General features: G+C 43.0%; 3 protein-coding genes and 1 long non-coding RNA gene across 4 annotated transcripts in view; 2 read left to right on the top strand and 2 right to left on the bottom strand.

The window, feature by feature from the left end:
* Nucleotides 1-403: 403 nt before the first annotated feature.
* LOC119008966 (cytochrome b5) lies at nucleotides 404-5,118 on the top strand. Its single transcript, XM_037079763.1, has 5 exons — nucleotides 404-703; nucleotides 3,725-3,853; nucleotides 3,965-3,994; nucleotides 4,086-4,120; nucleotides 4,207-5,118. The coding sequence occupies exons 1-5, from the start codon at nucleotides 566-568 to the stop codon at nucleotides 4,289-4,291; spliced, it is 417 nt and encodes a 138-aa protein (XP_036935658.1). The 5' UTR covers nucleotides 404-565; the 3' UTR covers nucleotides 4,292-5,118.
* Nucleotides 2,217-3,718, bottom strand: LOC119008967. The gene is made up of 2 exons (XR_005071595.1): nucleotides 2,513-3,718; nucleotides 2,217-2,390 (listed from the first exon to the last, which is right to left on the bottom strand). It is a non-coding gene; the product is annotated as an uncharacterized LOC119008967 (long non-coding RNA).
* A 2,019-nt stretch (nucleotides 5,119-7,137) lies between the features above and the next one.
* On the top strand, nucleotides 7,138-9,603 carry ppp1r3g (protein phosphatase 1 regulatory subunit 3G). Its single transcript, XM_037078892.1, has one exon. It carries the CDS (start codon nucleotides 7,428-7,430, stop codon nucleotides 8,250-8,252), a length of 825 nt encoding a protein of 274 aa, XP_036934787.1. The 5' UTR covers nucleotides 7,138-7,427; the 3' UTR covers nucleotides 8,253-9,603.
* A 3,469-nt stretch (nucleotides 9,604-13,072) lies between these two features.
* The window catches only part of LOC119009129 (LYR motif-containing protein 4B), a 30,983-nt gene continuing 23,760 nt past the window's right edge, over nucleotides 13,073-20,295 (bottom strand). The window contains exon 7 of the mRNA XM_037080150.1: nucleotides 13,073-14,679. Within this exon, the coding sequence (XP_036936045.1) occupies nucleotides 14,629-14,679 (51 nt within the window). The 3' untranslated portion in view covers nucleotides 13,073-14,628. The remainder of the gene's footprint in view (nucleotides 14,680-20,295) is intronic.

A 20,295-nucleotide genomic window follows, 5' to 3' on the forward strand; every position in this document is an offset into this window, starting at 1 on the left:
GATTCTTTGTAAAAATTACTAAACTCTAACTGTAATGTTGTTCTGTTTTGTGAAATGTTGATGTCTTCTGCCACATGTTGTTGTGTTTTGCTAAAGATCATTGTGTCATTAGGGAAAATGTCATTATTATTTGCCAAATGTCATTGTGTTTTGACCCTCAGGGCCACCGAAGACAGGATATAATATTCTGTGAAATATTAACCAACAACTTTATTATCATTATTAGTAGTAGTAGTGGTAGTAGTGGTAGTAGTGGTAGTATTGTTGTTTTGTTGTTGTTGTTGTTAGTGATAGCATCATTATCATTATGGTACCAACTGTTGCCACACACAGACCTGTTGACAGACCTTTATTTTGGAGGCAGCGGCCGGAAGTCTCCTGCTGTATTGTGGCGCAGTGATGGCGGCGGGTCGAGACCGTGAAACTCGGGACTGTTGATCAAACTGGGGTAAATGTCGACTGAACCGGTCCGGACACACTCGGCGGGATTATATAACCTCCAGCAGGTCTGCGGACGCTCCTGTCGGCTCTCAGCGGGACACTGTCGCACGTTTCAGGGACACAAATGGGTGAGAACGAGGAGAAGAGTCCGGATGGAGTGAAATATTACAGACTGTCAGAGATCCAGGAGCAGAACTCGTTCAAATCGACGTGGATCATCATCCACAACAAGGTCTACGATGTCACCAAGTTCCTGGAGGAGGTGAGGAGCAGTTTAGTTCGACAGGAGCTCAGCTGGGTCAGAACAGAACCACAACAGGAAACACAGCAAACTGTGTCCGGACAGAAACATGTCACCACACAGCTGTAACACTGATGTTAACTGCCAGCTGCTAAATACGATGTTTTTTGACTGGAGTCTGGTGGGAAATTTCTGGGCCCCAGAGAGGCTCCTGGGGACCTCTGCTCAGTATAAACACATTAAAATCATTCATTAATATTTAAAAATTAAGTGTTTATTAGATTATTATGCCAGAAGTAATCTCACTGACATAGATATCTTAAAGTTAAACTTTAATAATGAGATTATATCTGCTAATATTTATTTTATTTCACGTGAATAAAGCATTAAAGATAATATCAGAGATTTTTGTTACTAAGACCAAAGATGACAATTGTTGTTAATACATTAAGTTTTGTTCCAATTTATTATTTGATCTTGATTTAAAATGTTTCCTCTGTTTATTGTTTGTTTTTTAAAATATTCATTTATTCAGTGATTATTTCCTCATGAAGCCTTTAAACTAGAGAACACCCAGTACTGGATATTTACAGCCGATATTAGTGAGCAGAGAAGTTCACACATCAACATATCAGGTGATGTTTTGTATTACAGACACAGAAAAGATCCATAAACATAGAGTAAATAATTAGTAATAACACTCAGCTCAGCTGTATTCCTTTATGAAAGCAGTTAACACACAACACAGTTGATCTGAAGTGTTTCAGAGCTTCGTTATCTGTGTTTATCAGACAACATGGATGATGACATCATTTTATTTCATATCGGGTTTAATTTCCTCAAAAACAACACATCATCTGTTTCTTAACAATAGCAACATAAGATTTAATTAATTTGTTTGATGATGAAAAAGCTCATAAAACTCTTCACAATAAAATCATAAAAATTCATCAAGTGAGACACAAAAAACTCAACATCTTAACAAAACATTACAGTATGAGTCATTAAGTGTAATTTGTGTTAAATCTCTTAAATGTGACAAAATGTGAGTGTAATCTGGGACAGGCCGGTGTCATCAGTCAGGCTCTTTTTAGAAATGTAAGAAAACAGTCCATGAGAAAGACGTTAGCACCAGAACCAGAACCAGACCCGGGAAGTCTCAGGTTCACCGGGGGGGGCCAGCAGCTCCAGGCCCCCCCACCAGGTGAGTCCGGCCCTGGACACACCTGTAACAGTCACCTGTAACAGTCACCTGTAACAGTCACCTGTAACAGTGAGACCCAGATCAGACACAGAATAACTGGTTATACAACAACATCCTGTAATAAAGTTTATGACACAGATTTATAAAATGCTAAACTGTCATTCACCATTTTGTATTTTTACTAATAATAACACTTAAACAAAATAAAATGTACAGATGATTTAAGACAATAAACCAACACACACACGTACAAACACACAAAGACTTCAAACCAGCAGAAAGACTTCAGTAGTTCACCGATGAGTCGATCAATAGAAAATGTATTGGTGATTAATTTTTAAGTCATTTAATAACAATAGAAGAATCAGCAGGTTCCAGCTCCTCACACATCAGGATTCAGTGGAATATCTTTGGATGCTTCTGACATTTTAAGATAAAACATCAGTCGATGACCTGATCAGTTGATCTACTCGAGTGGAAAGATGAAGTCGCTGCAGATCCACTCTGTGATATTTGGTGTTTACAGATAAAGGACAGATTCCATATAAAACTGTTTTCACAACAACTGTCACATCTTTGTGTAAAATAACTTTTTGTTATGTAAGATCAAAGCTTCAGCTGGTTACCGTGGCGATCGGTTGAACTTTGACCGGTCAGCTCCATCAGAGTCGCCGTCGCTCAGAGTGACTCAGCGTTTTCTGGCCGCAGGTTCGTTGCTTTACCTTCAGGGAGTGGACGTGTTGGCAGGTGAGCTCAGGTGTTCAGGTCAGACGCTCTCTCAGCACCGTTCACTCCCAGAGCCTCTAATTAACATGGATGAAACAAAATGTGTGAAAGTGTGAAGACACTCAATCAATAAAGTTGTTTGTTCTGGAGAGACGTCCGGTTTAGTTTCTGGCAGCTGAGAGTTTCAGGGTTCACTGGAGGACGAACACTGACCTCGAACTGCAGCCGCTCGTCAATCATTGACAGCCGGCTGATGAAGTTTAATCGAGGACAGTTTGATTTCAGTGTTTAACACAACATGTTGCTGCGTTTCCGCGGTAACAGAGAGTTTAATTTCTTTAAACCTTCCAGGTTTGTTCAGGGGGAAAATGAATAATCTACTCTGAAGACTTTTTGAGATTCACTGCGCAAAATTATTTAATTGGTTGACTGTTGCATGTAAACTTACATCAATAACAATGATAAACTGATAAAGACGGATCTATCAGCCAATCACAGAGCAGAAATAAACACAACAGCAGCCAGTCAGGCTGCAGGTTTCTGGGTTTGTGTGTCGAAAGTACACATCCGCTCCACCAGGCTGTCGGTGAGGAAAGTGGATGTTAATGTAATCTGGGAAAGAGGAACAAGATTACTGTGTTGCACACACACACACACACACACACACACACACACACACTGCTGTTTGTTTATGAAAGCTGTTTCATGTCTTCAGTAGGAACCAGTGAGCTCGGACCTGAGAGCCTCAGACAGGAAGTGAGACATGTTTTCTGTTTTGGGCCACAGGAGCATCTTAATCCTTCTGATCCGTGTTTTAATCTCATTATTAGTGAGATTTGGTTTGTGAATTTGTGCTGAGCATGATGACATCACACGTCTTCATCTGGCTGTGGTTACAGTCAGTAAAGTGTTTGAGATCGTCGTCATAACTTCATCAACCTTTTATCAGCTGAGTGATTTTAAACAATCAGCAGTTACATCAAGTTCAGTCCAGAGTGTCTTCCACATGATGTGGACGTAAAGAAGGGAACAGCTGATGTGTTTGACTTTAATTCAGCTACTGACTGTCATCATCTCCTCTGCTGACGATGAGCGTTTGTTTCTCCTGTCAGCACCCCGGAGGAGAGGAGGTGCTGCGGGAGCAGGCGGGAGGAAACGCCACCGAGAGCTTCGAGGACGTCGGACACTCCACCGACGCCAGAGACATGGCGCAGGACATGGTGATCGGAGAGCTGCACCCGGTCAGTGTCCACTCACAGACTGTCACTGCAACTGACCTGGGATCTGTGGCCACACTTCCAATGTAATCAATAACTGTCTGTCTGTCTGTCTGTCTGTCTGTCTGTCTGCAGGACGACAGACACAAGATCGCCACGCCTGAGGTAAGTGGCTGATCCTGATCCACAGCTGACTGCTGAGGCTGATTGTTTCTGTCCACTCACTGATGATGTTTGTGCTTTGTTTTCTTTACAGGAAACACCTGTGACCACTCTGAACGATGAGTCCAGGTACACACACACACACACACACACACACACACACACACAGTTAGTGGGTCAGCTGAACATTAACCAGCCGTCCGGTTCTCTTGCAGTTGGTGGTTGAACCTGCTGATTCCCGCTCTGATAGCCATCATCGTCACGCTCGTGTACCGCATCTTCACCTCAGACAGCGAGTGACATCATCAGACATGCAGCTGTGATGTCATCAACAGGCACCACGGCCTAATGCCCCGGCTTGTGATTGACAGCTGCACCGGCCAATGGCGGCGTAGACCAGCAGCAGACCACCGACTGTCTGATGGACGGATCGAATCACTTCCTGGACGCCGTCTCACAGCACTAACATACCCAGCATTCATTTCATGATGTTCAACCAACCAATCACATGGCATTATGTTAATGAAGTCCTTTATGTTGTTGAATTTTGAAATATGGATGTTTTATAAAAATCTGTGTGATCTGAAATCATGTAGAAACTCAGCGATGTATAATTTGTTGTAACTTTTTATATCTTTGTAACTGAATGTAAGTGAGTGAATAAATATGCAGTCAGCAGCTCCAGAGCGCCGTGATGTCACGTGATGTCACGTGATGTCACAAGCTTAATGCAGATTATCACAACATGACAAACTGATTATGTCTTGAAGAAAATGTATGAAGTTTAAACAGCCTGCAGGTGTGTTTGGACTCACCTGAGCTGAAACATTCTCCTTCTTCTCGTCGTGCCTTCGATGTTCAACACGCTGCAGACGATCTTCTGACTGACGTCTGTCGCTCTGAACATCCTGAACCTGTCTGAATATTGTTGAGTCTTCTGGCCAGATAGTCACATCCAGGAGAAACACGGCATCCGTCTGCTCGATGCAGGACAGCAAAGTTCTGTTCAGGTTCTGTTGGTGACCGGAGTCGTTGGATGAACATCGAAACGTCCACAGAGCAGAAACTGAACTCAGCTCAGATTCACAGCGTGTTGCTTTTACAATAAAACTGATTCAGTCACTGGATTTGTGTTGAACTTTATTTCCAACAGATCCTGTGAATGTTTGGATTCATCATCATCAGAGAAACTACGAGAGAAAGATTCAGAACTTACAAAACAAAAGAACACAAAAGTTTCAGTCCAAAATGAGACAAAATAAATTCAAATGTAAAATATTTCTGATCAGTTAATAACTGATCAGAAAGGAGCAGATTGTTTTCATTTAAATCCCATCAGTTAATAAACTGATCAGTGCTCTGGTGTGAAGTTCTGATCCAGTTCACTGTGAACAACTGTGTCGGCTTCATCAGATCAGATCAGACTCAGTCAGACTCAGTCAGGCTCAGTCCTGCATTAAACCCATCAGACTCAGATCAGATCAGTTCATCCAGAGATGTTTCATTAGTGGAGTTAACTGAGACTAAACAGTGTGAGCAGAACATTCTGACCCGGTCTGTTTCAAACTGGAGGCGACAGAACCAGAGACATGCTGCCCTCTAGTGGTCAGAGGTGTGACGTCACCACACGCTGCTGCTCTGCATGAGAGAACAAAAAGAGTGAAAGATTTCAAAAACTTGAAAAAATATAAAAAGTAAAGAAAATATGAAAAACCACGAAAAATATAAAGTATCATGAAAACTTTAAAAAACATGAAAATTATGAGAAAGTATAAAAAATAGAGAAAAAAACAAAAAAATATAAAAGGAATAGAGAAATATGAAAAATATTTGAAAATTGGGAAATTATTAAAAATCACGAAACATATAAAGAACGAAAAATGAAAAATATAAAAAATAATATAAAATAATTGAATAATAAATATGAGAAATATGGAAATTATAAAAACTACAAAAATATAAATTATCATGACAACTTTGGAAAAATATGAAACCTATAAGAAAGAATAAAAATATAAAAAGAATTTAAAAATATGAAGCATTTATTTCCTCACAGTCAGCAGTGATTACAGAGCAAATCAAAAAGTTCATAAAAACACAATAACAGAACGTGTGGAGGTGGAAATATTATCTCACTTAAATACAAACAGAATTAATAGAATGTAAAAATAAAATGAAATTGTGTAAATAATGATTGTGGTCACATCTTTCACAGGCAGATCTCAAAGTGCATCAAAACTAAATGTGCACCTCTGCAGCAGTCATGACGTCATCTTTAGTTTCCAACACATCTGTAGAATTGAACCCTGTGGATGTGTGACGTGTCTGACAACGTGTTTAATAGCAGTCACTCGTTTTCTTTGTGTCGTCATCGATCAGTTTTATCGCACTTTTGTTCTTCGCCAAAATCCTCGAAACACGGAGGGAAGCAGCTGCAGCTCTGAGATCCAGCTGGGACGTCTGAAGACGTCATGCCGTCTGTCCGCAGGAACCTGACGTCAGCGTGATGAAGTCATGACGTCACGTGTTTGTTTTCGGCCGCTGTGTGACGCACACTTGGAGCTGTGAGTTACATAATGCAGTCAGTCTGTAACACAGGACAACTTTATTTACACATCCTGTGGAGACAAACTGAGGACAGCAGGTCACCGTGATGACGTGCCTGATGACGTGCCTGATGACGTGTCTGTGAACCATAACATCATGATTTAAGAATAAATGTTTCATGTTTTCTCTGGTTTACTGACAAAAACTTTAAACTGAGATAAAATCATCTGACTTCTTCTGATATGATTAATAATTATTTCACTGATAACAGTTAAATACTGAATAAACTTCTGACAAGTCAGGACTGGTTAAAGGAGCATTATGTAGATTAACAGAAGACGTGTATATTTACAACATTAATGAGGTAATAACACAAACTGTGTCCATCAGTGAATAAAGAAGCTGCTCTCAGAGGACGATAAGGTCCAGAACACTGTGTGAGGCTGGAGAGGTGGCAGGGTCCGCCACATGTAAACACAGTAGAACAGTTCAAACTGTGTTGTCCTTTAAGGTCAGTTTGTTTCTTTCTCTGCACATTAACATTTCTACAGAATGCTCCTTTAATCAGTGTGTTATGAATCATGTGTTTGCTGTAAAATAACTGTTAAAGCTGAAAGAACCATGAATGATCTTTTATTCTGAAGGTTCTAATGAAGTGTGACCAGGTGTTTGTTTGTTTGTTTGTTTGTTTGTTTGTTGTTTACAGTCCACGTCCTGCACGCACTCAGGGGAAAGTTGACGTTGGTGACGTGACGGTGCGCACGTTTCTGTGAATGCACGCGCTCTGCTGTCACCACGTCGTCCTCTGCGGGGGGCGGGGGGCTCCTCACTATACAAGCCGCCCCGCACCGGGACACACGCGGACTCCGGACCGGCAAGCAGGGCACTAATGTCCCGCTCACTGCTCCAGATCCACACCGGGGGACACTCGCCGTCCCCCGGGCAGTCTGCGGAAAACGGGCTGGAGGATGAAGAGGAGGAGGACGATGAGGAAGATCTGGATGACGAGGTGGACGCTTCACAGCTGGAGAGATTCATGAGGGACAGGAGGAGAGCCCAGTCCCTGCCCGCATACCCGGCGGCGCTCCTGGACGAGGACTCCGGCGGTGACGGGAGGAAGCGGGTGAAGTTCGCAGACTCGATGGGTCTGAACCTGGCCAGCGTCAAACACTTCAGTTCGCTGGAGGAGCCGCAGATCCCGAGCAAAGTTCTGTCCAGACACAAGAGCTTCCCGCCGCAGCAGGACTTACTGAACGACCTGTGCCAGAGCTTCAAGTCCAGCCTGGACACGGACCGGCTGGTCTCGTGCTTCCCAGAGCCTCGAGAGGCGGAGCGGAGAGTCCAGCGGCTCGGCGTGTGTCTGGAGAAGGTCACCATCACGCAGTTCGACGTGCGGGGGCAGATCCGGGTCTTCACCGGCTGCACCGACAAAGAGGTCGGGGTGAGGTACACCTTCAACGACTGGCTCTCCCACGTGGACGCGCAGGCTCTGCCCGTGGCCGTGGATCAGCCGGGCTTCGTGGGGGAGCAGTTCACCTTCACCGTGTACACGCCGCCCTTCATGGACCCCAGCTCAGCCGTGCACTTCGCCGTGTACCTGAGGAGCAAGGAGGGGGAGTTCTGGGACAACAACGAGGGGCAGAACTACACCCTCAGGTACCGCTGCATGCCCAACACCACGCCCTTTGTCAGTGCCGCATTCCACGCTGTGTGATCGGTGCGTAAAACCTACAGATCTGTGCGTAAAACCTACAGATCTGTGCGTAAAACCTACAGATCTGTGCGTAAAGCTCTCCATCTGCGCCTTCTGTTGAAAAAAATCTTTAGATGTGCAGCTGCTGTTTTCCATCTGCTCACTAAACGTTTCATCTGTGTGATTCTGTATTTTGAGATCAGAGAACTTGTTTCATGTCAGTCAGAGGATCTGAATCTTCCGGAGAGACCACACGGATGTGGCTCAGGTTTTCTCTGTGATTTCCTTCTTTGGTTAAGCAGCTTCAGCAGCACCTGCTAGATGTGTTTCACATCACAACTGACATTTATGGATATTTTTCTGACCTCCACTCAAACTGATGGACTTTCTCAGAGGAAACAAACAGACTGCTTCTGTTCTGACTTTAAGGAAAACGTGCATCAGTGTCAACAATCTTTTTTGGACCTGCTGTCAATCAGAAATACAAGATTCTCTGTCTCACTGCTGTCAGACTCACACTGCTGATAAGATAAATGTGTGATCTTTATTTTTACAAACTTGCTGCTCTCGTCCGTTTTCTCATTGAGCTTTGAAGGATCAGAAAAGTTTACAAAAGCTGCGACAGTCTGATGCTCTGAGTTATTCTGACTTCACATCTGCTCTGTAGGTTTCTGTATGAAAATCAGTTTCTCAGTGACTCTTGAAACTTGTTTGAGCATCAAGTCTAGTTTCATGCTGACTGATGTCCACACTGCATTACCTCATAACTGACGCTCGCTCTGATGCATCACACACACCAACTCTGATGACCTCCTCATTTATTCAGGACGCAGCCAATCAAAGTATGTCGATCAGTGTTTCCTCAGAAGTTACTGAGTTTACTGTCAGAGGAGGAAAGGCAGCAGAAAGTATTCACACTTAAGAAGCTGAAATCAGGAAAGTTTTGAGCTAATTTTCAGTGAATACAGAAACAAATGGAATAAATGGGCTGAAACTGTTTTAAAATGACTTGAATACAGCTGAATGTTTTGCAAACTGATGATCTGTGATGTTCAGCAGATGTGATTTAAAGACGTTCAACCAAATCATGTGAAACTTCTGACATTTATGATCCTTTAAATCTAAACTGCTGCCAGAAAACTTGAGATTTATCAGATTAATTCTCAAATGAAATCTTTTTTTTTATGTATCAAGATGCTCTGCAGTTAAAATCATAATAATAAAAAATAAGAACATAGGGTTGAATGTTTTGAAGAGATGTGGAAAGATTACAAGGAGGTAATTTAACGAAGATGTTTTACATCTAGGATGAAGTTTTTGTCAAAGTGATCTAAATGAATAAAAGCTGATTTAAACCAACAGAGTGACATCAGATTGATTCTGACCTTCTTCTGTTCTCTCACACTTCACACAAAAATACCACTTTTATCACAGAGATACAGATTTTACGACTAAAATGATTTGAGATCAAAGAACATTAATCAAATCTTTGTTCTTTCTGTTTATTTCCGCTAAGATTTTTAAACTGATTCTGTCATTTTTATACTTGAAAATGTATCATGTTCACATGCTAATGCAATATTCATGTCGTTAGCCTATTAGCAGTATTTCCTATAGTGACATTGCAGAAGAGCTGAGCTGAATGCTAACATCTCGTGTTAGCCATCCGTCTTGCTATTTTAGTATCAACACTTCAACCGAAACGCCACTATGTTAACATGCCAATTCCTAGTTAGCACAACATGCTAATGTTAATGGCATCACCAGGAAGATGAACACAGTCCTTATGTGCTGCATTAGCTGTGAGTAATGCTAATATCAGCTATTTTCCAAAGAAACACTTGTATCAATGTTGTCATGCTATTATTGAACCGTGTAATAACATTTAAACACTAGAACAAATACTGCCATGTTAACATGCTAATGCTAATGGAATCCCTGTGTTAGCCATGAGTCATGCTATCATTAGCACACTGCCAATTTTAGTAACAGTAAACACAGCATGGGTCATGCTAATATTAGCCATTTGCCAATGAAACACTCATGTTAACATGCTAATGCAAATATAAGCAGCAGCAATTTGCAAAGCACCAAAACACAACATATGCTGGTGACCTGCAACATGTTGTGTTTTGGTGCTGGTCTATGCTGGTTTTTCCAGCAGGGATGCTAACATGCTGTTCATGTCGCCAGTTATAGAAATACTTGTGTCAACATGCTAATGTAAATATTAGCAGTGTTTGCTTTCGACAGTGACACTGCCAATAACGGTGGTTAATGCTAACGTGCGTTAGCCATTAAAATGCTGCTAATGCCAGATTTAAGTGTTTGGCAGAGCTCTGAGTACAGAACACGAGCTAGTGTCTCTTCTGTACGTGACATCAGTCAGGTCCTGGTCCTCGTCCTGGTCCTGGTCCTGGTCCTGGTCCACTCGGCCTCCTCTACCTGTCCATCATCTTTACATGAGGCCGAAGTTCAGGAGTCCAGCGCCTCTGAAAAAGGTCCTGTTGACAAACCTGAGCACATCTGTTTGATCTGTCAACACCACACACACAGAGGCTCAGAGACGGAGGAAACTTCAGGAAGATCTCAAAAATCATCATCATGATCGTCCAATAATTATCTGATCACATCAATAACAGACAGATCAATAGGTTGTTTGTGATCAAGACCTCAGCTTCAAACTGCTCCCACCAGACCTCATTGTAAAATCAAGCAATTTTAGGAATCAGGGTCTTTCTACCAGTTTGGTTCAGCACTCTAAAAACTACAAACCCCATGAGCCTCTGCTGCACCCTGTAGAGGAGAAGCCAGTCAGGAGTGTGGAAGAGATGTAGTGGATTCAAAATACTGCTGCTTCATCTAGAACTGACCCAGAATCAGTTTTTTCAGCAACTGAATGTTTCAGGCTGAAATGCACCCTGGGCGTTGTAGTCTTTTAGTTTGAAAGACCTTAGCGAGACTAGACTAGTGACTTAAGTTTTCATTAAGATGCAGATCATTTGATCAGTTCCTTGTTTTTTTGACCTCATGATTCAACTGGACGACTTTCATGTCCACGAGGAGCTGGAAGAGCTTCACCTGAACATCACCAGACTCCATTAACAAATGTGGTGATTTTAAGAGTTGTTGAGTTGAAACAAACCTTATAACGTAGTGAAACTGTGTCTCTGACAGATTCTGACTCATTGTGTCCTTGTTGTAAATTCAGCATTAAATGTTTCAGCTGAAGTTGTTTGTCTCCTTGTAAAAAGTGTCAGTTTGTGGCAGCATGTCTGTACCAGCCTGTCTGCTTCTGTGTCTAAAGTGCTAAAGTCTTACCTGCCAACATTGATCAGCTGTTTGAACACACTGTTTACACTGATTTCACCATTTACACTCCATTTATGAAAGAAGAAACATGTTATTGATCTGAACATGTCACATGTTACAAAGACACTAAACAGGAACAATATAGGCGACTTCTTTGTCCCCGTGGAGAAAGTCCCCAGACTCCCTTAACAAATGTGTCAGTTTAGTGAGTTGTTGAGTTTTGACTTCCTGGATTGTTGCGTTCTTTATCAGGAGTTTCTACATGTTGATGTTAATGTAGTAAAATGTGAGTCTTCTGGGTCTTGAGATGAAACAGTTTAGGGTCTCCTGGTCTGGATCGACTCTCCCTGGAGAAAAACACAGCCTGGTTTAGACCTGGTCCGAAGTCCTACTGCTGAATGTAGGAGTCCAGAAAGCATCCTCTGTGTGTTCATCTGATGAAAGAGCCATGACTGGTTGAGCAACGTGATCCTTTACACCTGTGTGTGTGTGTGTGTGTGTGTGTGTGTGTGTGTGTGTGTGTAAGTGGGCCAGTGTGCTCATCCTTAAACCAACAGACAGTCTATTAATAGCTGCTGGGATTTTGTGGGTCAGTCACCTGGTTCACCTTCACCTCCAAACCAAACACACCTCTGCAGATACGTATTCATCCCTTCATGTCTTTAATGTCAGAACCGTCTAGTGTAGAAGTTCAGATACTGGTGTAAAAACAGACTCTGGTGACAGTAGAAGTTCTGATCCAGCTTGTTTCCTCCAGCACAGTAACAGAGTTCAGGCTCTGACATGGACTCAGAGTATCAGAGTAAAAAGTCTCCCTCTGAAGGACATTTGTGCTCAAAGCTAACTGAAGCTCACGTCATATTAATAGAATTCAAAGACTATTAAAGTTAAAGGTAGAATCAGTAGGATTTGTCCCAGCTGTTCCTGAACGCACCACAAAGACAGCTGATTGTCTCTCAGCAGGAGTCAGAACTGATTTCATCACCGCCTCACTCTTAAAGGAACATTACACCCAAAAAGTAACTTCACTGTAGCTGCTGAGCTAAAAGCGTTAGCATGCAGCCCGTCTGAACTACACATGGATGTAAATATCGTGGAGCCACTTTCTGTTTATCTTGGTTGTGTTTTACATATTAAACTCTGAGATATTCGTCTCCATGTGATGCAGCAACGTTTCTAACTTTTCGTCCATCACAGCAGCGAGTCTGCCGTCGTTACCTCGACAGCTTCGGTCAGACTACAGTTTGGATCCAAGCTAGCTAGTGTGTCGCCATGTTGTGGGCGGGCCGCAGGTGTTTCTTTGTTTTGCATCACCTGAAGTCATTTTTTACCTTTTAAAACGATCACTCATTGGCTGCTGCAGCTTCAGGACGACATACAAGCTTCTTCTGGCTTCTGGAGACTCGACACAGCTGAATTTTGATTTCTGCGGCTGAACTCTTCCTTTGAACAGAAAGTGAGTGTTGTGGCATCGAGTTCAGTCGCTGGTGTAGATAAACAGATTAATGAAAAGAGTGAAAACTGCAGAATCAAGTATTTCAGTGTTTTTATGGGTTTTATCGATATATAACACAGAATCAACATGTCGTAGATCAATTGTGCGTTAAAATATAAAATAACACTAGACAGAAATAATGGATCAGGGATGCACCGATCAGTCGCTTCTGCTCCTCTGTCAGCTGAATACAGGTGACAGTAAACAGGTGTTTACAATAAATGATCAATATTCCATAATCTGAACATTTATAATTCTGGACGTGTCGACTGGAAGCTCAGGACCTGCTGAACGGACCTGAAGTTCTTCTGAAAATCCACTCGATGTTTCTGACGTCAAAGACGGAATCCGTCTGTTTTTGTGCGATTTCTGACAGCGGACATGAAATCAGCTCATTTCAGACTTCAGCTTCAAGTTCTATAAACTTTTCTATTTTATTGGGAATCAAATGAGTTCAGTCAAAGTTTCCTGGGTGAGAAATATTTCCACCATCACCTCCACCGATGAGCTCGTGTTCTCACCTGAGCCCAGAATCAACCTGATTAAATTCTGCTGTGGATCCAGAAAAAAGAGACAAAACCAGGAAGGTTTATTTATTTATTTTTTTTAACTTTCTTACTTATGACATCTAGTTGATTTTTCAGAATAATTCCTGGATCTGGAAAGAAAAATTAACCATATTTCTGTAGCTGGTGGACTGCTGGGTCTTGGTGGAGGTTTACACTCTGTAACTGTAATTAACTTTATCTGTTTCCTCGTTATCCCGTCATCCAACATTCATCTGAACTCAAACTGGAACATTAAAGATGATGAAGAAGTCACAGGAGGATTCAACAATCAGTTCTCTGATTTCAGCTTCTTTAATGTGTATTTATTATTATTATTATTATTATTATTATTATTATTATTATTATTATTACTACTGTTATTATTATTATTATTATTATTACTGTTATTATCATTATTATTATTATTATTATTATTATTTTTGTTGTTGTTGTATTAATAATGTGAATATTTTCCTTCTTCCTCTGTGACAGTAAACTGAAAAACTTCTGAGACATTTGAGGATGAAACTTTTACAGATCACATGAAGCAGTGGAGATATTAGTCCAGAGTGAAAACAATCGTTAGCAGCTTAACGTGTATTTTTGGTTTTAAGACTTGTTTTCACTCTTCTGATGAGTTTATTGATTGCTTGAAGAAAGTAACTGGCACGTTGATTGATGGAGGAAACGTGACGATGTTTCGTTTTTAAATGATCAGAACTCAAAACTCTGACTCAGGAAGCTGAAGCTGAACTGATCGGCATAATCAATGATCAGTAACATCCCAGAACTCTGATCGGTGCATCCATGAAAAACACACAAACTGCTCCTAAATCTCCCACAATGCATTTCACCCCTCCAACACCACACAGTGACAGCTGTGTCCGATCAGACTGAGTCGAAGAGGAAGGTTGGTGATGATGTCAGGGGGCAGTGATTCGCTCCAATCTCTGATGTCACATCCTGCTGTTTGCTGGGACAGTCCTCCTCCTCCTCCTCCTCCTCCTCTTCCTCCTCCTCCTCCTCCTCGCCACCTGATGGTTTATCCCTCCACCACGGTCTTCTGGGTTTCAAACATCTTCCCGATGGCGACCTGCACAGAAAGACAAAGACGGATGTTTGTGAACACACCGTCTGTTTCAACTGATCCAACCACTGAACCAGTAACATCAGCACCAGACTCCCTTAACAAATGTGTCAGTTTAGTGAGTTGTTGAGTTGGAGACACTTTATAAACTCTGTGAAACTCTGTCTCTGACTCATTCTGCATTATTTGGACCTTCTTGTTCATTCAGCAAATGTTCTACATGAACTTCTTTCTGTCTGTGAGTAGAAACAAAAAGACTTCACTACCCAGAATCCTTTGAGGTAGAAACTTCAGCAGCATCTGAGTTCTTCACAGGAGAGATGTCCAGATAATGTCCAGGGAGTCCTGAGGGGGGCGCTACAGCACTGTGTGTGTGTGTGTGTGTGTGTGTGTGTGTGTGTGTGTGTGTGTGTGTGTGTGTGTGTGTGTGCGTGCAGAGAGCCACTGTGTTATGTCAATATTATTCAGCTGAACTCTGTTGTCAAATATTAGAGACACTTTTGGTGCAGTGTGTTGGATCTGTTCTGTACACACTGTGTGTGTGTGTGTGTGTGTGTGTGTGTGTGTGTGTGTGTGTGTGTGTGTGTGTGTGTGTGTGCGCGCGTGCGTGTGTGTTTGGGGCCACAGTTCACAATTGATTTTCTCTTGTTTCAGTACAAAGACACGACAGGCTCATCATGATCACATATAACACACACACACACACACACACACACACACACACACACACACACACACACACACACACACACACACACACACAGATTTTCTGAACACAGAGTTGCTGTCTGTCTGTACATCAGTGTGTCTCTGAACACACAGTTCAGCCGATCAGTTTCAGAACATCGAGCTCCGGATCAGAACGTTTCAGAACATTAATAATCCTCCAAATGAAGGAAATTAAAAAGGCTGCACATGTTCCACTTCTCTGCTGGACCCGGTTCTCCTCTGGACATCCGCTGATTCACTGCTAACAGATAATTCGGCACAATTTTAATAGAGTTTCAGAGTTTTAAAAAAATCTGTGTTGTTTCTCTGTTTTAAATCAAGTCTCAGCTGCTTCGGTTGTTTGATGCTGTTTTACTGTGAAGCTCCAGAACCGTTCTGTGGACGACCATGAAGAGACGTCTCTGCAGGGCGATTTTTTTACTTTGACGGCTCCGTTACCTCGGCTGGCGGATCAGAGCCGGAACAAACCCGCCCCCCATCCTCCTCTGTGACTCTCAGAGCTCACACTGCAATGATCAGTTTCATTTTTGGGTGAAATGTTCCTTAAATATTCTGAGGGTTTTCTTAAAAAAGTTCATTCCTACAAACATTTAATCTTTTCATTAACTAAATAAATATGAACGGATCAACAGCGACTGTGTCACACACACGTGAACACTGATGTATAAAGTCTCACAGTTCAGTGTTTCAGTGGATTCAGAACCTGTTACAGACCGAGATGTGTGGTTCTGTTGGACCTCCACCACCAGGGGGCACAATCTGCCCACCGATACCTGTTCTCCATCTGCCCTCAGCAATTATTCTGCCGTCAGCCCTCTCTCTCTCTCTCGCTCCACTATCAGAGCAGACCCTCTCTCGCCCGATTGGGGCCCCCCTGCATGTGTGACGTCCTGATTGGCTGGACTGTGGCGTAGGAGGGAGGGGGGTGGCGGTGAGGCGGGCGGCTCTCTGAACCAATCAGCAGGCAGGAGGCTTGGCTCTCATGTAAATTGTTGCGGCTGTGGCTCCTAACAAAGGGAAGGCCTCCCTCTCTCTCTCCCTCTCTCTCTCTCTCCATCACTTTGTTTTATATCTCTTTACGTTTGTTTCTCGCTCTGTCATTCACTGCGGTTCCGGTCCGTTCCGACTCGTCACACTCTGAATATAAAACCATCCGTTCAGGGCAGGAATATTTATTTATATGTGATTATTCAGATTAAACATGTAACCCAATTAGGATGGAAACAGCAGGTCAGCAGCTAATGAGAGCAAAGCATGCTGGGATATTAATGTGGCTGTTTGCCTCTTCTGCCAGAGTCACAGGGTGAGAGGTGGCTGGCCGGTTCTGATCATAGACGGATCTCTGGACGGGCCTGCTGGACACAAAGACTACGGTCAACTCTGGTTGGATAGTTAGTCAGTTCTTATAAGAAAACAGCCACAAAGACACACAACAACCACAGAGAGACACAACAACCACAGAGAGACACACAACAACCACAGAGAGACACAAAACAACCACAGAGAGACACACAACAACCACAGAGAGACACAACAACCACAAAGAGACACACAACAACCACAGAGAGACACACAACAACCACAGAGAGACACACAACAACCACAAAGACACACAAAACAACCACAAAGAGACACACAACAACCACAAAGAGACACAACAACCACAGAGAGACACACAACAACCACAAAGACACACAAAACAACCACAAAGAGACACAACAACCACAGAGAGACACACAACAACCACAAAGACACAAAAAACAACCACAAAGAGACACAACAACCACAGAGAGACACACAACAACCACAAAGACACAAAAAACAACCACAGAGAGACACACAACAACCACAGAGAGACACACAACAACCACAAAGACACAAAAAACAACCACAGAGAGACACAAAACAACCACAGAGACACAAAAAACAACCACAAAGAAACGCGGCTCAGTGTTTTTACACGCAGGACTGGATCTTTACAGCGAGGAGGTTTGTCAAATATCTTCCTGATCTGCATCGTTCATCACTAAGTTCTATTACTGAAAGGAAAAGTTTGTCTTGTTCTACAGTATCACACACACACACACACACACACACACACACACCTACAGTCCTGCCCTGTAACATATAAACATCTTGTTATCCGACAAAGATAGAACAAACCAGGTTCTGGTCGGGATTCAAAAGCCACATAATGCAATTAAAGTTGGCAGGCAGTCGCAGCCTGATGGGAGTTCTCTCCTACATGGAGACAATCAGCCATCACAACGCTGAGCTAAACTTAGCCTCCATCCTCCTATATCACCACGTCCATCCCCTCTGCAGCTCACACACAACGAGTAGGAGCAGTATGGAAACCACACACACACACACACACACACACACACACACACACACACACACACACACACACACACACACACACTCCCTGCTGAGTCGTGACTGACTGACCTTCAGTCTTACTCCCACCAGGCAGGAGGTGTAAGATTAACATAAGACTGCTGCACTCAATCCAAACGATGACACAGACTGAAGATCTGCGTGTCGAGTCTGAGATATTACAGCTGTTCTTCTGACAGAATCACTGAAATCCGGCTGAATCTGACCAGAGGCCCAGAGTCTGAACATCTAATCTGTTTAACACTCGACGTGTTTGGACGTCAACGCTGCTGCTGCCAACCGGACGTCCGGTCGCACTTGTAATCTGACACCAACACTCATTATTTGGTCCGATTTAAAAGTGAAGCTACACTCAGTCGTCAGTTTCTCAGGACTAATGCAGAATCAAAGCTTGAAGCGTCTGCAGAGATAAACGTCTCTGCAGTCCTACGCAGACGACTGCGGTGAGTAACTGCAGGTCACGAGCGAATCTCAGCAGACCACCTGTGAACCTGCGCGTCACGCAGCAGCTCAGGTCAGGATTTCTCTTCACAGTTCAGATAGAAAACCTACAATTACACAAGAAACACGCACACCATTCTCTGCGAACCCGCCTGGAACCGCTTGTTCCTGCTTTAATTAGTCCTGCAGTAACTCCTACAGTCATGACGGGTTTTATGTTTCTGTGGAAAGTGTTGATGAGGTGTTGATTCCACTTCATCCTCAGTTTGGAAGCTGCAGTTTGTGGAGATATTGAGTCTCGACGCCGCCTTCGTTTGTTCACACAGAACCGAGCAGCGCCGACAGAACGCAGCTCCAGTGTGTCGTTTCACACAGGTGTGTTCTCACCTGCAGAGCTATAAATGTATAAATGATTGTAATCAAAGTGATGCTGCCTTGATGTGCTGTGATCGAGATCATGCAGCGTGGAGAGCAACAGAGACAATGACATCATCACCATCAGTGACTCTCACTCCCAGAGAGCAGCTCAACAGCCTGACGTGATGATTTCATTAACAATGATAATGTTCTGTGTTCTCACAGTGCAGCTGGATGTTACAAACATTAGTGCAGAACATCCACATTCATGTGTAAAAAACAGAGCCGCCGCCCGGACAGCAGGACGCAGGAAAAATCGAAGGTAAAGAGCCGATGAAAGTGGGAGGAAAGAGATGAAGCGGCGGAGGGAAACCTGGAGGTGGCCGGCAGAGCGGCTCAGACACAGAAAATGAGGTTTTCAGGTGTGAGATGAAAAAGATGGAGGGGCTCAGGCGGTGGGATGCTGTCAGACGGAAATTCACGGAGGCCTTTGAGTGTAGGAGAGAGAGGAGGATGGAGATGGAGATGGAGAGCGAGGGAAGCAGGAGGATGAGAGGTGCTCAGGTAGATAATAAACTGAACATAAGGAGCGCTCCACGCCGGTCCAGTCTTTCCATTCGTCAGGAGACGAGAGCAGAGCAGCAGGAAGCTCCGACACGTCTGAGAGGCAGAACAGGAGGAGCGAAAACAGAAGGAAGGACGGAGGACGACCCCGACTCCTCGTCTGATCCTCCTGAGGGTCGGTCACTTCAATTCAGATGAATATTTCAGTCACTATTAACACGTCTGCAGCCTGAGAGGGACGAAGCCTTCACGGTCTGCACTACTTTTCTTAATTTAGGTGCTTTGACGTGAAACTCTCCTGCTGCTTTGATGAAAAGATAAAAATCTGTATAATATAAACATTTAACAAAGGAGGTCCAGGTGAACTCGCTCACTTCCTGATCTATATACAGAAACATGTCTGAGACACACAGACTCCATGTTTCTACTCACAGACAGAAAGAAGTTCATGTAGAACATTTGCTGAATTAACAAGAAGGTCCAAATAATGCAGAATGAGTCAGAGACAGAGTTTCACAGAGTTTATAAAGTTTGTTTTAAGGCAACAGCTCTTAAAATTACCACATTTGTTAATGGAGTCTGGTGATGTTGTGTTACTGGTTCAATGGTTGGATCAGATGAAACAGATTAACATCGGCAGGTGAAACTTCCTGATTTATAAGTTGTGCAGTCGAGCGAATCTTAATTTATCTTAACAACAGCAGCTGAGGCTCATGGGTATTGTAGTATTAGATTATCAAGGTGACTCAAGTGTTTCTAACAGAAAACTGAAAGAGAAAACTGAAGTGAAGAAAAACACTTCTGGGACTTTTAACAGGTCGTTTTTCTTCACAACTCTTCTGTATCTGTTTGTTTGTGATTATTGCCTCTTCACACTGTTCGCTGCAGTTTATTACCTCCCTCTTTTCTTTGTTTGGCAGCAAAAAATGTCCAAACTTGTCTTCAGTTTCAGGAAAATCTGAAAGAAACTTGGATCTGCAGTGAAGAGATCCATCGTGTCGCACTGCGTCTACCCTCAGAAGCATCTGTACTTTTTGTGCTTCTGCACTCATTTATTCAGCTCGTTCATGAAATTTATCCGCCGTTTCTTCACCGGCCTTTCCAAAGGAAGTGACGAGCGCTGAGGTCAGA

The sequence above is a fragment of the Acanthopagrus latus genome, chromosome 19 (assembly GCF_904848185.1).
Source record: "Acanthopagrus latus isolate v.2019 chromosome 19, fAcaLat1.1, whole genome shotgun sequence".
Taxonomy (NCBI): domain Eukaryota; kingdom Metazoa; phylum Chordata; class Actinopteri; order Spariformes; family Sparidae; genus Acanthopagrus; species Acanthopagrus latus.

Excerpts from the sequence above, each read along its gene's own strand:
- LOC119008966 (XM_037079763.1), top strand. The coding sequence starts at position 566 with ATGGGTGAGAACGAGGAGAAGAGTCCGGATGGAGTGAAATATTACAGA. Across the intron at positions 704-3,724 it reads TCACCAAGTTCCTGGAGGAG|CACCCCGGAGGAGAGGAGGT; the intron begins GTGAGGAGCAGT and ends TTCTCCTGTCAG. Across the intron at positions 4,121-4,206 it reads ACTCTGAACGATGAGTCCAG|TTGGTGGTTGAACCTGCTGA; the intron begins GTACACACACAC and ends GTTCTCTTGCAG.
- ppp1r3g (XM_037078892.1), top strand. The coding sequence starts at position 7,428 with ATGTCCCGCTCACTGCTCCAGATCCACACCGGGGGACACTCGCCGTCC.